The following is a 21,324-nucleotide window of genomic DNA, read 5'->3' on the forward strand; positions in this document are numbered from 1 at the left end:
TCAGCTGCATGGCAATCTTGAGTAGCTTTGAAGGCTGTCACCAAAAAAGTAATATTATTGTTAATACTTAACTCCAGTAGGTAGACTAATTAAGAAAGGAACTGAAAGGAAGAAAACTTTGGAATGTTAGTGGGGAGAAGATGGTTAGGGACTTGATACATACTTGGCCAAATTGGAGTTCGAACATGTTTGTTAACATATCCTGTAAAATAATTAGATTCGTTTTAATCCTTTGTTCCTTCAGAAACAGATTCTCTGGTTTTTTTTAGTCCCTGCTTCTCAGTTTTGTGATGCAGTTTCCTTTTGAACATAGTTCAAGTCACGTAGCTGAAAGGAGAAGTAATTGGTGAAAAATATTTGGAAATAAATTAGCTTTCTGCAGTAACAGGTCAGCTTTCAATGTTTAGTTCCACAAACTGTCATGAAGAATCTAGGCCTTTTGTAAATTCTACAAAGAAAGTAAGATAAACAGATTTTTTTACAGTTATTATGTTTCTTATCCACAGAGACCAGACTTTCCCCCTAAATTATTTCCAAGCTGCGATATCAGCTGTTCTGTTTAGTACTTCCTGTGTTAAGAAAAGCAAGGCTATATTATGGTTTTTTTTCTCAAGATATTTTGAGTGCTGTATTGCTGGTGTATTGAGTACTACCTTGGAGCAGTTTTAATCTCATATGCACTAATTAAGAAACATTTTTGTTTTGAAGGAGGTTTGTGGTATTTCTCCTAAAGTGGATGAGGTAATACCTTTTATTGGACCAACTTACGCTGATGAAAGAGACGTGCTTTCGAGCTACACAATGCTCTTCTTTGGGTCATTTTAGATATTTCTCACAGACAGTCCCCATGTTTCCTTTTTCTCTCTCCCATATTTTGTTTAATATTACACATCATTTATGGAATGTTAAGGTTGCACAGTTAAAAACAAAAGGAAATGTAAAAGTTAAAGTTCTTGCAGCACTCTTTTATGTCACATTGCAGATGTGTGGTACAGAGCAGAAATAAAAACCCCATTAGACGTGTGCAATGTAGCCAAGCAACTGTTGTTATTAGGACCTCAACTTTTTTCAGTTCTTGATTTATTATATTTTTGACTGCAACTTAATGTTGTATTAATAAAGTTTTTATATTTAATTTGCCTTCTTTAAAAAATACAGCAGGAAAGGAAAGAAGGGTTGAAACAGCACACTATGTTGCTTTTTATGGATTGAAGAGTACCAATGCAGTTAAGCTGTCTTAACTTTTTATATCATTTCAAGATTTTATCAAGAATTTTACTTTCTGATGCACAGCTGACACTGTCAAAGCTGCCTAGGGTTTTTGGAAGCCCAGTTCTGTCTGATCCCTCTCAAGTAGGTCTGAAAATCTCAGCCTACCATGGATAAGCACACACTTATGAAAGAACCAACACGGATACTGTGCATCTGCGCAAGGGCAAATATTCAGACAGAACCAGGTGTGCACTCGCAGTAGCCAGTTTTCAATCATTAAAAATATATGGAGATATACCTATCTCATGGAACTGGAAAGGACCCTGAAAGGTCATCAAGTCCAGCCCCCTGTCTTCACTAGCAGGACCAAGTACTGATTTTTGCACCAGATCCCTAAGTGGCCCCCTTAAGAATTGAACTCACAACCCTGGGTTTAGCAGGCCAAGGTGGACCTTCTCCAAATCCTTACTCACAAGAATCAGAAGTGTTGCCGTGTTAGTCTGGATCTGTAAAAGAGTCCTGTGGCACCTTTTGTGGGTGAAAGCTTATGCTCCAATACGTCTGTTAGTCTATAAGGTGCCACAGGACTCTTTGCTGCTTTTACTCACAAGAATAAGATCTATTCCTGTAAGTAAGGATCTGCAGGATTTGTCCCCCAGTTAAAATCTAAATCTCTTTTCAGACTTGGTCCTGGATGTATTCCTCAGTGAGTATTACTTAAATGTCAAGACAGTCAAGTGCTAAGACCTTTTCTTTTTTAGTAACCTGTGAGGGGAAGGGCGGTGACTTATTTTTCATTTTTAAAATGAGGAAAAGTGTGCATGTTTTTTTACTCTTCTACCATTCCAAAATAGCTGATGAGCTTTCAGACTGCCCAAAAGTTTTCTCTGTGTAGAGGGGATTCTTTTCCAGGAAGTTATTATACATGTGTGAAAATGGCGGGGTAGAGGGAGTTGGGAATTGTCACAGAAGCTGTTACACGCATTTAATTATAGTGTTTGTTCTCAGCAAATGTAATAACTAGCTAGCAAATACCATACATAACAAACAGAGGATAACCGTAGAATGGTAGATTATGAACTAATGATGATTAAAACATTAATTATCGTTCATTTGGTTGGAACCATAAACATTCAGCCCACTCTGGGAAAAATTCTCTTCTCAGTTCCCAAAGACCAGAAAGTGTAGCAGATGATTAAAATGAAGTTGGACCATAGAGTTCCTCAACAACTTTCTATTGCTGATTTCCATTAATGGTTCCTTAAGGAACCTCACATGAGACAGTTTGAACATTAGCCATCATGGCTCTGCAAGAAGCAGGTGAAGTCTGTCTTTTCTTTCCTCATCTCATTGCTCATTATTCCAGCCCTTTGAACCATAGTTGTTCCATGGTTCTAAATGTCCTCTGAATTTTCAGTCTGGGACTTAAAAACTTTTCCTTGGTTTTCATTTGCTAAATTATATTATTAACTATTTGCCTACTTGCCTTAGGCTTTGTCTACACTAGCACTTTTGTCGGCAAAACTTTTGTTGGTCAGAGGTGTGAAAAGAACACATTCCTGACCAACATAAGTTTCACCAACAAAAGTGCCGTTGTGGACAGTGCTATGTCAGCGGGAGAGTGCCTCCCACTGACATAGTTACCACCGCTCACTGTGGCTGGTTTAATTATGCTGGCAGGAGAGCTCTCTCCCACTGGCATAGAACGGCTACACAGGAGACATTATAACAGCACAGCTGCAGGGGTACAGCTGTGTCACTGTAAGGTCTGTAGTGAAGACATAGCCTTAGTCTATATCTTCACCATCTCCCTGCAAGCAGAATTTCACCATTTCTTTCCACTCAGAATTTCACTAACATATCTCTCGTGGTGAGAACTCTTTGTGCAAAATTGGGATAGTATCTCTGATATATGATCGTAAACCAGCTGTTTCATTCCACACACAATGTGCCAAACTGGCTGATAGCTGCCGTGTTATTTTTATTAGGTGGGTGTACTAACTCCTCAGTGTGTCTTGTGAAAGTATGTGTTGGCCAGGGGGTTTATTCTTTGTTTTATGTGTTGTTTTAGTTCCACCAAATATTATGGGAGAAGAACAGAATGTGTCTGTGCTCATCAGCCAAGCAGTGGAGCTGCGTTGCCAGAGCAATGCCATTCCCCCACCCATACTGACTTGGCTCAAAGATGGCCGACCTTTGCTGAAAAAACCAGGCCTCAGCATCTCTGAAGATGGAAGTGTATTGAAGGTAAAGTTCACTTGTGAGACTCCTGTGGCGCTTACTTCCTCGACCACTTATCAACCATGAAGGCACTATTCTTTTTCCAGGCTACCAGCTACTTGAGAGGAGATCTTTACAGCATTAGTCCCATTGATACTAACATGAATAATGGATGAGTGCTATGAGGAGCGCACATTCCTGGGTTTTTAGGGCAGTGTATAGTCCTTACTAAATTTACGTTTAAAGTTTTAGATTGACTGGTGTGAAAATAAACAACTTCACCCTAATAACATTTAATACATAATAGTCTATACACAAAATAACAACCTACTCATCAAAATGAGAGTCAAAAGGTTTAATTTTGTTTCTAGATTGAAGAAGCTCAGGTTCAAGACACTGGACGTTACACTTGTGAAGCCACAAATGTTGCTGGGAAAACAGAAAAGAATTATAATGTCAATGTTTGGGGTAAGTGTATAATACTGTACCAAGCCTGGGGACAAAACTCTAGTAAAGCTGTGAAGCATAATGCTGGAGCACACTGTGTAGTTTATATGTAGTTCATTTCTGAGGTTGATCCTATGCTGCCTATATAAATAAGCCATGTTTAGTGTTTCACAAGGAGCTTAGAAATTAACATGAGACTACCCAAATGTTACTTTCAGGCAAACCTAAAATGCATACCTATGCATTATGATACATGGAGTGAAGAGAGCAAAAGCACAGTTTTGCCCACGTAAAAATATTAGGCCACATTTTCAGTACGACGTCAATTTGGCGTCTAAATTAATGTAATCAAATTTTTAGACACCCCACAAACTCAGATTTGCATGCATAAACAGTACATATCCACTATGGGTAGTTAGATATATAACTAACCAATTGGTTTACTCCAATGTCATATGGATTAAACCCACATAATTTGTGAGTTTTTGGGGTGTGCAATTTTGGAGTCTGAGAATCCAGATTACTCTCTCTCAGTTATATTTACTCTGCACAGTTGAACAGTTGTAAATAATAACAAAAGCTGTAGTAAAAAAAAAGTTCATGCTAGTACACAGATATGAATCAGAAATCACACATGTTGCAGATATGTTGAGTGAGAAGGTGCTATTTTAGCATAGTCATTTTCTGACCATAAATATACTTAAAAAAAATCATTATCAGTTTATTCTGTCAGCAGTCAGAAACAGTTATCTGATTGCAATTTTCTGACATCAGTCAATATGTGATTAGTAGACTGATTACTACTTTTTAGTATATTTGTATAAAACAATATCAAGTTTGGTGGATGGTGCCCTATCAAGTGAGTGAGACCTGAATGGAATCCTAAACCTTGTGATTTTAATGTGATAAATGGCTTGGCTTAGAGACAATTGGACTGCTGATTCTGTTTTATTATAAAGGTCTGAAAACTGTCCTGTTTAGGTGAAAATCACCTCAGTGCAGGGGGCCAGAACAAGGCCCAGGAACCATTTAAGTTCACATAAATCCTCAAAATAGAGTGTAAAGTGGGACTAAGAAGTGCATATATGCCTTGTGCTGGTCATTGTACTGGCTGAATTTCACCCATTATGAACAACAAAAAAAAACCTTAACAAAACTAAATAATGCCTTTATTCTGGTGATATATGTATCCAGTGCACATATTTTGCGCCTAATTTTTGGTTTCCTGTTAGCGACTTGCAAAGTTAGGTGCAATTACTTGTTCCCTCTTAAATGCAGTCATCAAAAGGGAGGCCAGGTTTTTTAAATCTGGCTCTGTGTATAAAGCCTGATACTCTAGATAAATATTATATTTTCCTGAACCCTCATAAATCAGGATTTATTTGAAAAACAGATGATATAAAATCTTACTTTAGACTGGCATTTATGTGGTGGTTGGGGGCTGTATTACAATGTGGACGATGCCTAGGATGTACCTAGTTTGTGAATAGATGGAAAACTTCTGTCTCCACACATTTTTCACGAGCAGCACATCCACTCCCTGTATCTCCCACCTTACATCCAACAAGGGTGACCAGATATCTCCATTTTATAGGGACAGTCCTGATAATTGGGCCTTTTTTTATATGGGCTCCTATTACGTCCCCCACCCCCGTCCCAATTTTTCACACTTGCTATCTGGTCACCCTACATCCAACTCCAATTTTACAGCAGACTCACTGTTGCAAAAGATTCTTCTCTGGCATCAGCAGAGGGAGCTGAATTTGCCCCTTTTGTGCACAGAGAGCATTTTAATATAATTTTGAAAGAAGAGATAATTTTGTGTTCGTTAGCAGCATTGACTGGAAAAACTAAATGGAAACCAAAAGTTGCCTGTAAAAGCCATCTGTGGTTAACTGTTTAGAATGAAATCCTTTGTTTACTCACTAGGAGCAGAAATGGTGCTTGCCATATTTTTGAGTGGTAAATCCAGGAAATGTGTCTGTCTGATTATGTTCTGAGTACTAGTGAGATCCCCAGAGCTAACTTCAATTGCAGAAACTGTCAGAACACAGCCTGTGTACTAAAGACATTTGTCTCCTTGGAGACTGGCATAAGCTTAATGGTTCGAAGCAGAACAAATGAAACCAGAGCTTGAAACCAGTATAAAGCTTTTACTGTATAAAGCTTTACAGTTGCCAGTGTTGAAACTCATGCATCTGTTTCTGCTTAATAAAAAATTATGGGAATCAGGCTATCGTGTCAGACAGAAATGCTTTCCTATTTTCATCTGGTAGAAATGTGTTAGATAAGCCATTCACTAGTGAGAGTCCCTTCTCCCACTTCAACTTGAGATGTCCACTGCTTCCCCTGGTCGATTTTCAAGGATTTACTATTGCATGTTAAGGAAAGTTGCCTTCCCAGCTCCAAGCAGGCCATTATCTCTTCCTTGTGAAATGACCCAAAATATTAAAAACTCTTGAAGATCAGAGTGAAAATGGATCGGCGCTTCTTTTCTGTGCTTCCTTTCCTGTTGCATAATAACTGAACAGAGGGGACACTCAATATTAGACCTAGCAAAAGGAAATCCTTCTTTGGGAAGCATGCAGGCAATCAAGGACTTTGTAGCCATGGGAAGTAATCAAGATCTTGGCTGTGGTTGAATTTTAAAAGAGGCTGAGTAGCTTGCAGACTTACAGTATCAAAAGGTTCATAAGCTAAGATAATGAGTTGGGCAATCATTCAGGGTCAGATTCTGCCTGGCAGGTCTGTAATGTAGGTAAGGGCACAGGAGCCTCCTCTTATTGTGCAACCTGCATTAGAGCCAGTCAGAATTGCAGAGTATTTGCTCAGCAGTGAGCAGGAACTGTTCTGATTCCCCTGGAGGAGGGAGCCAGTCACCCAGAGCGAGTATGCCGTACCCTACAAAGGAGTACTCCTCCAGGCAGTGGATTCAGTACCTGCTCAATGCACAATGGTGTTCCATTTGCTTTTACCAGGTCTGACATTAGCCCAGTGATAGCAGGTCTCATTCTGGTTCACTGAGTGCATTTTTTGGTATTTGTTTTCAGTGCCACCAAGTATTTATGGCTCAGATGAACTCTCCCAACTGGCAGTAATTGATGGAAGCCTTATCAGTTTGGTATGTGAATCCAGTGGTATTCCACCACCAAGCCTTACCTGGAAAAAGAACAGTGAGTTACCATTGTCAATAGTTACAAAAGAAACTGTTCATTTTCTTCTTGCAATTTTCACCATTTTTCCCCTCAAACACTTTGGGAGGAATTTTCATAGGACCCTAAGGAAATTAAGGTGCTTAAATGCCATTGAAATTCAGTGCTAATTTCAGTAGGATTTCCTTAGGCTCTGTTTACATGCCCAGCCTCAGTGTGATGACAATACTATCTAGGTACAGTCATTGCTATTTGTGATTTACTGAACTTTCCTTTACCCAGATCAATATTGAGAGGGATCTGTAAATCCTTGTGCTTCAGGGTATAAACTGATCACCAGCATATTATGATTTAATATTGCACAGTTAGGCGCATTTTGAATTTTTTCCTCACTACCCTTAAGCCTTAACCAGTTGGAGACAGGATATCAGACAAGATAGAATCATTGTTCCAATATGGTAATTCCTATGTTCTTAGTGAGTCTCCCAGTGTTAAGTCTAGACATGCCTTTCCATATTTATCTGTATAGCTATGTTCTTTTTAGGGCGCTGTTCTTTGTGGTATCTGAATGCCTGAACCTAACTGAATTTGTAGAAATTGTAGGAAAAGAAATGTTTGTTATAAAACACTACTTTTACTTAATAGAATTTTCAGACAAGATTCAATTGTGGCAAATCCTTATTATGATGCATTATCCTTTAGTCATTTTGTCATCTTATAGAAGCTAAAAAGGCAAATACAAGTTGTCTTATTACTGTATATTAAGGCCTAAATTTTCACACTCAAGTGCCTAAAATTAAATTTAAAAATTTCAACATTGAGAAAAACATTTGAAAGTGGCAGCTTCATTTTCTGAGTACCCAGAGCTCACACTTCTCAGCACCTTCAAAAATCTCCTCCATAAACAAATGTATGATTTTCAAATGCACAAATCAGAGATAAGCATCCAAAGTTAGGCATCCAAGTTTGAAAATTTGGGTCTAAGCAGCTTCTTTATTTTTATGAGTGGCAACTCTGAGCTCAGATTTTTCTAAAAAGAGCTGGTAGAATTTACTGAACAACCTCATTACCATTCTCTGTGTTTTTATCTGAAAGAATATCTCTTGCAGGTTCTCCATTGCTGGCTGACCCTACAGGAAGAGTCAGAGTGCTGTCTGGAGGCAGACAGTTGCAGATTTCAATTGCTGAAAAATCTGATGCTGCATCCTATGTGTGTCTGGCTTCAAACATAGCTGGAAACACAAAGAAAGAATACAATTTACAAGTTTATGGTAGGTCATTATGTAATATTCTCTATATGGTTATTGATCTGGAAAATCAATTACATTATGAAACCTTAATTAGTAAAGCTGTGTTAAGACTGTAAGGTTTTCAGAGAGTGACTTCCAGATGGAACAACATCAGCACAAGATCCTACTTGCTCAGCCAGAGTGAGGATTAATTTCTGGAGTCACCTGATAAACCTGCTGGCTACATACCGTAAAGATATTGATTCAGATCTCAGCTGAAATAATACATAAGGCACCCTGACAGTGAGTCCAGCCAATTCCTGGAATTGGTTGAGTCTGTTCTGATATCTAACAGATACAGATGCAAAAGTGATTTTCACTTGAATTCATCCTGAAAATTACTTTCCGCTGTGATAACATTACATATCTGCTGTGTTCATTTAGGAGTATGTTTTGCATGTGATATAATACAGAATGCTCTGATACACACTTATTACACATGTGTTATACAACAAATACATTATCTGTTATTGTAAATAGCAAAGGACACAATACTGAGACAGCCTAAAAAAGGCAGCTAAGGAAAAATGATGAGAATAACTAAATACTGAAGTTTTTAGAAACCTTGCAGATAGAGAATACTTTTCAGCCTGAAAAATCCTGTAACATTTCAACAAACAGACACGTTTTGACAAATAGGAAGGAACTGGTTGAGATTTTGAAAGTGGAAGGCAGCTTAGGTGAAAGTAGTAATGAAATGGTAGAGTTCATTATTCTAAGGAATGGTAGGAAAGAAAAAAGCACAGTAAAGATAATGGATTTCAAGAAGGCAGACTTCAGCAATCTCTGGGAGTTGGTAGGTAAGATCCCATGGGAAGTAAGTCTAAGGGGAAAAAACAGTTCAAGAAAGTTGGCAGTTTTTCAAAGAGACATTATTAAGGGCACATGGGCAAACTCTCCCTCTGCGTATCAAGTGAGGTCCCTCAGGATCAGTTCCACATTCAGTTCTGTTCAATATCTTCATCAGTGATTTAGAAAATGGCATAGAAAGTACCCTTATACTCTTATAAAGTTTGCAGATGATACCAACCTGGCAGGGGTTGCAAGTGCTTTGGTGAATAGGATTAAAATTCAAAATGATCTGGGCAAATTGGAGAAAGGGTGTGAAGAAAATAGGATGAAATTCAATAAGGACAAATGCAAAGTACTCCATTGAGGAAGGAATAATCAGTTGCACACATCCAAAATGGGAAATGACTGAGTAGGAAGGAGTACATCCATCATAGTGGATCACAAACTAAATATGAGTCAACAGTGTAATACTGTTGCAAAAAAAGCAAACATCATTCTGGGATGTATTAGCAGGAGTGTTAGCAAGACATGAGAAGTAATTCTTCAGTTCTGTTCTGTGCTTATTAGGCCTCAGCTGGAGTATTGTGTCCAGTTCTGGATGCCACATTTCAGGAAGGATGTGGACAAATTAGAGCGGGTCCGGAGAAGAACAAAAAAAAATGATTAATGGTCTAGAAAACATGACTTATGAGGGGAGATTGAAGAAATTGGGTTTGTTTAGCCTGGAGAAGAGAAGATTGAGAGAGGACATGATAACAGTTTTCAAGTACATAAAAGGTTGTTAGAAGGAGGAGAGAGGTAAAATGTTCTCCTTAACCTCTGAGGATAGGACAAGAAGCAACAGTCTTAAATTGCAGCAAGAATGGTTTAGGTTGGACATTAGGAAAAGCTTCCTAACTGTCGTAGTTGTGACCATGGTCCCAGTGGGGGCCAGCTATGGTCACTCAATTAAGGTGAACTACAAAGAATGGGGCAGCCAAACCCCCAAAAGCTGGTGGATATTCCAATACTTAGATTTACCAAGACTGCATAAAACAGCTTCTTTCTTACCTCATTGGTTACTCAGATGTCCAAACAACACAGTCCCCTTAAAGTGATCCAGCCTCAGGCCTCCATCCAGGTACCTAAGTCAAAGAGGATGATTTCTGAAAATCTTATTTCATCATATAAAAGAAAAGGTTCTACTAATCTCAAAGGCTTGGACACATTACCTCCCAGATATTCCAGATCTTACCCAAATAATGCTGCTGCCAGTTCTTATTAACTAAACTAAAATTTATTAAAAAACATGAGAGAGAGAGAGAATGGTTAAAAGATTAATATACATACAGAATCAATTCATTGAGGTTTAGATTCATCGCAGCGATGGTGAGCTTTGTAGTTGTAAAGAGTTCCTTTAGAATTTAGTTTGTAGGTTATAGTCCAATGTCCAAATATCTTATTCAGGGCATACCAGCATAACTGGGACCTCAGTCTTCCAACTCAAATTTCCTCTGATGAAGCTTAAGCAGATCTGAGATGACAGAATCAGGACCCAAGGATCTTTTATACAATTTAATGTCCTCTTTGACAAGTTGGAAGTTCCTCCAGGAACAAAAGGTAATTAGGATGACTTTGAAGGAGGTCCATAACCAGAACTTAGCTATAGAATTAACATAAGGCAATTTGCTTATTCCTCCACCATTCACAGATTATTTGCTATACATTTCAAAGAGAGATGAATACAGATATATCCCATGTTTACAATTCATTTAAATGCTAGGATGTTCTTTTGATCTTTGAATTATCAGACTACAGCAGAGACAGGGACTGTTGATTACATTATCAACCCTACTCCTGCATATGTAAATACACAAAGACACAAACATTATCTTCCCAGGCTTTGGAGGGTTATTTATTTTTCAGGATGTTTAACCCTTTCTGGCCATGCATCACAGTAGTTAAGCACTGGAATAAATTGCCAAAGGAGGTTGTGGAATCTCCATCACTGAACGTTTTTAAGAGCAGGTTAGACAAACACCTGTCAGGGATGGTCTAGATAATACTTAGTCCTTCCATGAGTGCAGGGGACTAGGCTAGATAACCTTTCGAGGTCCCTTACAGTCCTATAATTCTATGTTTATAAAGTGGTTTGGGATCCTTACACACAGGCAGGAATCACTTCATCTACCACTGAAATGTAGCTCCCTTTAAGTTGAAACATACTTGCAGCAGCTCAACACAACTGTTTGGGACTGGAACTGAATAAGAATGAAGCAGCCACTTGAAACTGAATATTAAGTCATTAAAATGCAATTAATACTTTAACTGGAATTTAGCCAAAATATTGGGATTAATACTTATATTCTTGTGAAAAAGGCCATTGACCACAAGTGGTATAGACATTTTTACATGCTTATGTTTTTTCACATCTTAGCTTCAGTAGCACAGTGTCTCCTGACACCAAGCAATATCAGAGTACTGACTCAGAAGACAGAGTGCAACCTGCTGAATTGCCAGCACTACTTTCTGCAGCAGTGAGGTGTTTCTTGATGATCTCCCTTTTAAGTACTTCACTCATTCTTACGTGTTAGAATCAATGCACATTCTGAACCTTAGCTTCTCATGCTAAAGTTTTACATTTTGTTTCCTTTTCTTTAATAGTTCGCCCAACTATAATGAACAGTGGGAATCACCCGTTTGAAGTTGTTGTAACTCGAGGGAATAATGTTTCACTGGAGTGCAAAGTACAGGGTAACCCACAGCCAGCAATAACTTGGATGAAAGATGGTCGTACCCTTGTCAACGGGAGGAGAGTAGAAATACTGAATGATGGATATCTTCTTCAGCTGAAGAACGCCCAAGTGTCTGACACTGGCCGCTACGTGTGTGTGGCTGTGAATGTGGCAGGACTGACTGACAGGAAATATGATTTAAACATTCATGGTGAGTAGGAGAGATGAATGGAGCAGACAAGATAGACACAGATATGTTTTCAGGTTTACCCGGGGGAAGTAAGGAAACAGTTGTCATAATGATGTAGATGTTCCATTTGTGCCTATCACATGCTCCAGGCACATTACATAGATTAAAGCACAAATGTTATTTTGAAAAACAAAACAAATACAAATCTTCTAACCCCTAAACACAGCCCTCCTAAAATCAAACCAACCCCAGTCTCCATCCCAGCTTCATCCTAAATGAAAAGCTGGGAAAATAGTCAGATCTTGTGGAGAATCCTGAAGATAATCAGATCAGGGCTCAGATCCTTTAAGATAGGAAATGAGTGAGAAACCAAGAAAACTCTGCTGCTCGTCCTCACCTGAGAAAACTAGGTGGATGTTAGCTGGGATGCACTGAAGAATCACAGCTGCTAAGGTGTTGCATGAGGATAGAGACAATTTCTTAAGTAGTCAGGATGCAAACCAGTTAGGACTTTACAGGTTAAAACCAAACCTTAAACTTCATCCAGAAATCAGCTGGCAGCCAATGCAAGTTATGGAGCACAAGTGTGTGTGTGCACCCAGCAAGAAGGAACAATTAATGAGCAGGCACTAGCTGCAATATCAGAATGGTTTCATTTATAGCCCCAGGTAGAGTACATTTCAGTAATCTAACTTCAGTGGCATGGGTTACAGTGGGTGTATCTGCATTTAAATGAAAAGCCATGGTATATGATTCAAAAATCACTGTGTCCAGTCTGATTCAGAATGGGACTTTATCTACACTCTGACTATCCTTCCTGTTTCATCAGACACAGGTTATTTGACTACCGGGTTAGAGTAGCTACTGTAATCACTGGATGATGATGACTGATTATCATCACTAATATGGTCTGTTTGACAAGTATTCTGCCACAGATCCCACTGAAACATGAAGGTTTATGAACATCTTGAGATAACAGGAGCCATGCAGCCCATCTCCAATTCTAAAGTCTTCCTATAAAATGAGAAAGGGAAACGGCAACTAGAGAAGAAAGGGAGAGAAAGAGAGAGGAAAAGACAGAAATTAAGTTGAAAGTGAAGAAAATATGTTTATTTCTGTAATTATTAAAAAAGAGAGGTGAAAATTACACTGGGCTTCTTTCTAGTTGGGAGCCTCTGGGGTGGCAAATTTTCTTTTTTTACTTCTAACATTTCTCTTATTTTATTATTAAACTTGAATGTATTGAAAAGAAAATTGTAAACTTCATATGCTCGCAGACTCAGATCTGTTCCTAAGCCTGAACTTCCTGCATGTAAGTGTGAAATGTGGAACCGTGCAAAACGTCGAATTATTCATCTTCCTAACAATGAAAAACCAACAAGAGATTTACTATTGTTATTTAAATCCCTGAAAGGGGGGTTAGATCATATTTTTGCTTTTTTGATTAGAAAAAGTACAGTATTCTGGCAGTCTGACACAATTTTTCTTAACAATTCACTAGCTGTAAAATGGACATAGCAAGCAAAATGTAATATTGTGTACTAACTATGATTCTGAACCCATGAAAGGATCTAAGGGGATTGATAGAATCAGGTCCAAGAAGTTTGTATCTTCTGCCTTTGTGACATAATGTCTCAATAATATGAAGACTGAAAATGTTAAAATGATGGTAATTTGCTACTATGTAACTCGAACAGAAAAATGAAGTTACTCTGCAACTGTGCAGTCCCATACTGATAAGGATGGTTTTAGCTGCAGTGAATTAATTTGTTTGTTTAAAGAATGTGGTGTGTCTCATCCAGAAGTAATCTTAGTTATTTTTATTCAGTGTTATCAGGTGTGTTTTTTTCCTTTGTTTTGCTTTGTAGTCCCTCCAAGTGTTGTAAGTGACCTGGAAGTGCCTGAAAACATCAGCACTGTGGAGAAAAATCCTGTCACTCTGATTTGTGAAGCATCTGGAATTCCCCTGCCATCCATAACATGGCTCAAGAATGGAAGGTCTATTCCCTTGAATAGCTCTGTGAGAATTCTGTCAGGTACAGTTGAGAATCTGATATACTAACAACACAAGCAGAAATAGGAACTCTTGCTGAGTGCTTGTCCATTAAATAAAGAGCCACATAGCTTAGGGTCAGAGTGGCTGCAGCATTTATTAAATAGCCAGCTGAACCAAATCTGAACCAAGCAGAAAGTTCTTACCAAATTTCATTTAGAGCTATGCTAACTTGTGCAGATCTGAGAATCTCAGAGCTGTTGCAGTACATGGCTTGCAGCCCAGTATCCAATGGTGTGCAGGAGCTAGCATCTAAAGTGAGATCCCACTCTAGGATTTGGCAACCTGTTGATTGGTCCAACCTGGTAAGGGCCTATGCATAGGAACATTTATCTCCAGAGCCATTTCAAATGGTAACAGCTTACCTTGTGGATGCTGATAGGTGTGAGGCTCTCAGTGTGCATGTGCACCATGAAGTCAGTTCACTTAATCAAGCTTTTACCTCTGGATGATACTTTTTGTGGTTTTGGGGTTTTTTTTGGCAAGGACTCACTAATTGAGCATAAAACAGAATGAAAACCCAAATAAATAAGAGAACTTTTCCTTGAATATGTGTGGGTCTGCAGTGACTCTAAATACCAGAATCTGAGGAAAACCTGCTTGTGTGCCCTTGGATTTAAAGTGGTAAATTCCTTTTTAACCTCAAAGCCAATCAGATCTAATCCCAGAGCAAACACAGAACAAGAAATTAAGATGGTTTGATAAGACAGAGCACCTTCTGATAAAAGCCAAAAAAGACAGCCCTTGGGCACACCATACAGCAGGTCATCAATATTGAAAGGAAGTACAGGATTTGGAGTGCCTAACCGATAGCCAGGCCTATGGGGAAACATGTCCCCTCACAAGGCAGAAAACTAGAAAAAAACTTGTTGCTTCTAGAGAAGCCCCATTACACTAAGGCAGGAGAAATGTCCCAGGCAATCAATGCTTATGACTTTGGGCTCTGCCATTGGCTGATCTGATTGGCCAGACATCTGAGTGATAGCTGCAGGTGCAATTGGGATCTTTGACTTCTAACCTCAGTCTGCTGGGGCCATCTAGAAAGGCCTGGCCCTTATACTTTTTTTCTGATGGGAGGATTGACACTAAACGAGAGGACTGTGATTTCCATTCCAATGAACCACATTGCTCCAAGACTACAAAGAGGGGAGAGAGCAGCCTCCTGCATGACTGACACCTGCAGCGTTACTCTACATGTGATTACTGTTTGGTAACTTCATATTTAAAATACATAATTGACTTAGCAGCTCTGTAACCAACAAAGGGATATATGGACCCAATTGAAAACACTTTGAAGTTGATGAGAGTCTTTGCATAGACTTGAGTTGGCTTTGGCTCAGGCCCTTTACAACATTCAAGTATTAAGGAATGACCTGTGCGAGATGTGGCAGCTGAGTGTGGCTGGGAGAAATTGATAAAAGTTAGGATGCTTCTCTTAAGTTGGGTCTGCAAAACTGGACTGGAAATATAATGAGAAGTGAGTTTCATTAAGTTTCTAGTTCTTCTGGTTGGACCAGTTGCATTACCCAAGGACAGCCCCTTTCTTGGGATTTCAGCCCCTCTGTTCTCAAACTTGCCCAGAACTTGGAAAGGAGCATGAACATGGAAAAATAATGGAAAACAAGCAGAACCTTTTCAGAAGTTCAAAATAGTTTAAAACTTGAATCTGGAGATATGGAGGATATTTTATTTTATCTGAAATAATTTTCCCATCTCTACACTTGAACATAAAAGGTTAGTCCTATTTCCAGTTGTATGTTCCCTTTCTTATCCACGGTATGTATGAAAAAGGGTTTGGGTGTCTGGTTATTATGTGACATAAACCTTATTTTTTGGTCTGATGTTGGCTTTCTGTTGTATGAATGATATTGCCATCAGCTCAAACAACCTCTTTTGAGATCAGTTGTTTCCATTCTGTCCATTGATTGCTTCAACCCACTCTGATGTCACTTAACTCCACAGTGCTCAGTCACTGCTGAGCTCAGAGAGATGAGCCATGGAAGGTCCTCAAGTTATTCTTGAATGTTGGTGAAGAGGAAACTAATAACCCCGTGCCTTGTTTTCTTGTGAACTTTACATGCTGTTGTGTAATCACTCAGGAAATCTGCACAGAGTGGTGGTGAATTCTGTTTTTGTTTTGTTTTGTTTTTTTGTTTTTATGAACCTTAGAGTTGGAGTTTTCTTTGTTTTTGCTTGTGAAGATGCTGAGGGAAGAATCCCTAAATTAATATCTTAAAATAGTTCACCCTTTAACTCTGATCTACAGAACTGAATTGCTTTGGCAAACACATGCTTTGTGTGGCAGGGGATCAAAAACTGATTGAGTGGCCCACACACTGCTTCCATTCACTCTGAATCCTCCTGTTTGTCCATGGTTTTTCTCATTTGGTTCCTTTAAAAAACATGGAAAAAACCATCACATCACATCTTCATGAAGATAGATAATAGCTGTAGGAAATGGAACAGCTTTTAGTAAGTTTTAGTATAAGTATGATGGGAGCAAACCCTGCCAGCAAAGCTGTGCAACTTTTGCTGTGCAAGTGTGGGGAGGACAAGATTCGAGGGAAGAAACACAGTGCTCTGCAGATGTTTGCTCAGTACACTGCTCAGAGGGTGTTGATGGAGGAGAAGTAATCAACTTAAGAAATTATCTTTTGCCTACTAAAATTGTTATCTACTTTTATGGATAATACCTAAAATAATATTAGAATTAGAATATATTAGAGGACATTTAAAAAAAATTGTCTTTTTAATTTATCCGTTTGATAGCACCTTGTGTTTAGTACATTTGTTTTCCATGTGTAGCCAGTGAGTTGTACGCCAAAGCACTTATATAGGTGATAGTCCCACTGACTCTAATGGGAATAGTCATATGATCAAAGTTAAGCACAGGCGTAAATACTTTGCTGGATTAGGGTCTGATCCTGCCCCAGTGTAATCAATGGGAGTTTTGCCAATGATTTCAAAGGAAGCAGAATTGAGCCCAGTCAGTTTCTACTGTTAGAGAGTCTTTTTATATAGCATCAGGAGATAAATTATTTTTAAACGTGATTGTAAAATCACAAAAATGGTTTGGATGCGTTCATTGTGGGATTTTTGGCATCCTTTATTTGTTTGGGAAGCTGTTTTAATACCTGTATATTCTTGTGGCTTTTCTCTTCAGGGGGTAGGACCCTGCGTTTAATGCAGACTAAAGTGGAAGATGCTGGTCAGTATACCTGTATAGCAACCAATGCTGCAGGAGAAGCAAGGAAACATTTTGGCCTTTCAGTTTTAGGTAAGTATATGATTTTGATGAAAGTAGATAAAGTATTACACTGTATGTTTCACCAGCATATATATTCAAGTTTATACATAGTTCCTCTTAGGGCTTGTCTAGATGAACAGTTAGCGTGTAGCAAGCTGGATGTGTATCTACAATGCACTAGTGTGCCATGCACTGTCCATGTAAACGCTCCTACCATGCACTAAAAGTTCCCTAGAGCACTTTCATCTACTCTGCTTTGAAAAAATTCCCTAGTGTGCCACATGCTAGCGTGCTGTAGATTTACACCCCAAGTTGCTATGCGCTAAATGTTCACTTGATAACATGATCTGAAAATCAATTTTAAACAAGTCAGACTTGCATGTAAACTGGTCTGATTTTATTTGAAAATTAATATCATTTAGGCATGACAACATATAATGGAATCACTGATTACTTATTTTCAGTTTGTAAAAATTACAAGCAGTATACGCAGTAAACCATGTGAAACTTAATACTGTGAATCCATGTCAGAGAAACACTCAGGGTACAACCTCATGGGCACTGAACAAAATGTTTGTGCAAAACCCTTGTGAACTGAAACAGCCAAGTTTATACTACTTTCTATATAATAGAATAAAGAGTGGTTACAGGATAATGGTCTGCTGTAACATAATTGTAAAGGAAAAGCCCAGGCCTACCATGAAAATAAATGGTGGAGCTGAGCTGAAAGTGGAACCAAAACTTTTATCTGCAAAATCTGTGCTCCACTGAAAACGTTCCATAGCTATGACTTTATTTCTAGAAAGTGATTAAACAATGCATGCAGTAATGCCTGAGCCAGCCAGCAGTTAAACAGGCTCAGATATAATGAACTTTGTAGTACAATTACCCAAAATGCTGTATTATATAATTTTGTCAGTCTCAAACTTTTTTTTGGTAAAAGTTACATTTCCCCCAGGAATGTACTTAAATTTGGGGTGGCACACTATTTCCAGATTAGTAGTCAGTATTATTTTTTAATCAGCAAGTAATTGTCAGGGATCCTGAAACTTGACTGACAATCACACCATTTGGCAGGATAATACTATAAACTGTTGCTTTTCTAAAGTGTTGAGCAATGTGTGCTCTCATTGACTTCAGCTGGAGTTGTGGATCTTCAGCCCTTCTGAAAGTCAGACCCTAAATGGTAATTATATTCTGTCCATTTAGGTTTATTTGATCAGCTCAGGCATGTGGAAAAATGTAAGAGGGATAAGCAGTAAAAAGTATTCATCATTTCACTGTTTTCATCAAATGGTTCTAATTTTAACAGAAACATGCCAATGATGGAATTGGGAACCTCGCTACAATAGTCTTCACTTGCCTTGAGCAGAAATGCTAAGTGAAACCTATCTTAATTGGGTTACATGGAAATTTGCAGGATGGAAGCTTGTTCTGTTTTCCATTTTTGTATTTATTTTTGCATTCTAATAATTTATTTGTATTTCAAAGGGCTCGTTATAGGAATTAAGCCATTAGTTATATGGAATATACCCCAAGTTAAACAAGTAAATGCTGTAAACAGAAGGTACCATAGAGATATTAACAGTCCATTCTTATACTGGCAGTCAAGCTGGCATTTGTTTCCATAAATCACTTTGTAGCAGGCAAGCCAGGTTGTTCAGACACATTGGTGTGGAATTATTAGTATTATGTTTGCAAAATATTTGAGGTAACTGTCATATTTTTCTAAAAGTCTGGAATAATTTAGTGTTGATAATTTACTGAATTAATTTGGAGACAAGGTTGTGTTATGTGTGTAATTCTTTTTTTAAAATTTATTGTGAGCAGTAATAGTTGGCCCAACTTTCCTCAAACCAGTCCTGAGCTTGTCTGATTTCATCTGTCATTTTTTCCATGTGTCCCATTAATTTGTTTTTGTCTAGTCACATTTTAAAGTAGAACTCTCATAAAAGCCTTTTCAGCAGTGCTCATACACTCAGATTAAGAGGGTTTGGCCCTAATTTCATCACATTTGGCAAGGATGTGCCATGTATTAGCCATGTCTGCTTGTCCACTGACCTTATCACCATGGTTGAGTCTGCCAGTAACCATCACCCCACTAAGCACGTTGTGCAGAGGATAAGTTTTAGCCACTGACTATGAATTAGTTTCTCCAGCTTTCAGCCCATAGTTTGAGTTGTAGGCTTGATTTATTTTTGTTCTCCTGCTTTCATTTTAAACTCTTACTCCTTATCAGGTGCTTAAGATCTTATCTAATTTACTATTTTCTCATCAGTTTAAAGTAAATTCTATATCTTGAAATGTTTTTTAAAAATTAATGTTCACTTCCAAATTACTGGTAACACAGCTAGATTGTGTGAAAGCAAAATATTCACTTCCTGTCTTTCTGGTGCATCTAGCTATCTGGAATCCAGTCCTGCTGTGATGGTTCGATCACAGAGATCCCCCTTGGGACTGTCACCTGACATGCTGAAATTATGTCGAGCCCATTTTCCCTGCCAGCTTGGGATGCCAGAACCCTGCCTTGTTGAGCCAGACACACTAGCCTGCTGCAACACAGACCCAGGATCTGAATGAGGCCCCAAAGCTGCAGGCTTTAACTGAAAACCACTCAGCAGGTTACCTATTTCCAACACCCAGACACTCAGTTCCTAATGGGATCCAAACCCCAAATAAATCTGTTGTAGTCTGTATAAAGCTTATACAGGGTAAACTCAAATTGTCTGCACTTTATAACACTGATAGAGAGATATGCACAGCTGTTTGCTCCCCCAGTATAAATCAATTACTCTTTGTTCATTAATAAACAAAAGTGATTTTATTAAGTATAAAAATTAGGATTTAAGTGGTTCCAGGTAATAACAGACAGAACAAAGTAAGTTACCAAGCAAAATAAAACAAAACGCGCAAATCTAAGCCTAGTACATTAAGAAACTGATGACAAGTAAAATCTCACCCTCAGAGGTTTTCCAATAAGCTTCTTTCACAGACTAGACACCTTCCTAGTCTGGGCCCAATCCTTTCCCCTGGTACAGTCCTTGTTCCAGCTCAGGTGGTAGGTAGGGGATTTCTCGTGACTGCCTCCTTTGTTCTGTTCCATCCTTTTATAGCTTTGGCACAGAGCAGGACTGTTTTGTCTCTCTGGGTCCCCACCCCTCCTTCTAAATGGAAAAGTATCAGATTTAAGATGGATTCCAGTATCATGTGACATGGTCATATGTCCTGTGAGACCCTCAGCCTCTTCCTGGGCTGGCCTACACATACACAGGAAGGTTTGCAAGTAAACAGAGCCATTTACAGCCAATTGTCCTCGTCAATGAGAGCCGGCAAGCTTCCAAACCACCATTAATGGCCCACACTTTACATATTTACAATAGGACCTCAGAGTTATATTTCATATCCCTAGTTTCAGATACATTCATAGAAATAGGATGAACACACTCAGTAGATTATAATCTTTGTAATGATACCTTACAAGAGACCTTTAGCATAAAGCATATTCCAGTTACATTATATTCACACTCACAAGCATGTTTCCATAAAACATTATGGAGTGCAATGTCACACCTGCACTATCTGGGTTTACATGAGGCTAGAATTTGGTCCCTAGTTCATCATCTTCTCTTCCTTCCCAGTTATGAAGCTTTCTCTCTAAATCCCTTGTTATACGCCAGAGAACCTAACCAGTCATCCTTATAGCCATGTTGCCTCCTCTTCTTCAGCCTCTGTGCTTTATTACTGCTCTGAGTCCCAACTCCTTTTTCCTTTGCCCCAGTACTAAAAAATGCCCTTCATTTAAAGACGTAATTGCTTCTCCAAAACCATAGAGTTAACTGTGTTGCGCTTTTCCCAACAATAAATGAAGCATATCGTGCCAATGAGGTGGCTCACAAATGGGAGTTAGAGGTTCACAGCTTGCCTCCTGTCATTGTTAATCATGTTGGTGCACATACTAATGAACCAGTTTTCATGTGCCTTGTCTATTTATGCACAGTACTGAAAACA

The 21,324-nt window shown here is 38.6% G+C and overlaps 1 protein-coding gene across 1 annotated transcript in view; it reads left to right on the top strand.

The window, feature by feature from the left end:
• Window positions 1-21,324, top strand: part of HMCN1 (hemicentin 1) — a 323,599-nt gene that overhangs the window by 200,508 nt on the left and 101,767 nt on the right. Inside the window, exons 41-47 of the mRNA XM_030573193.1 lie at window positions 3,284-3,459; window positions 3,804-3,900; window positions 6,930-7,052; window positions 8,141-8,302; window positions 11,756-12,037; window positions 13,885-14,052; window positions 17,233-17,346. Of these exons, the coding sequence (XP_030429053.1) occupies window positions 3,284-3,459; window positions 3,804-3,900; window positions 6,930-7,052; window positions 8,141-8,302; window positions 11,756-12,037; window positions 13,885-14,052; window positions 17,233-17,346 (1,122 nt within the window). The remainder of the gene's footprint in view (window positions 1-3,283; window positions 3,460-3,803; window positions 3,901-6,929; window positions 7,053-8,140; window positions 8,303-11,755; window positions 12,038-13,884; window positions 14,053-17,232; window positions 17,347-21,324) is intronic.

The sequence above is a fragment of the Gopherus evgoodei genome, chromosome 8 (assembly GCF_007399415.2).
Source record: "Gopherus evgoodei ecotype Sinaloan lineage chromosome 8, rGopEvg1_v1.p, whole genome shotgun sequence".
In the NCBI taxonomy this organism is placed as follows: Eukaryota; Metazoa; Chordata; order Testudines; family Testudinidae; genus Gopherus; species Gopherus evgoodei.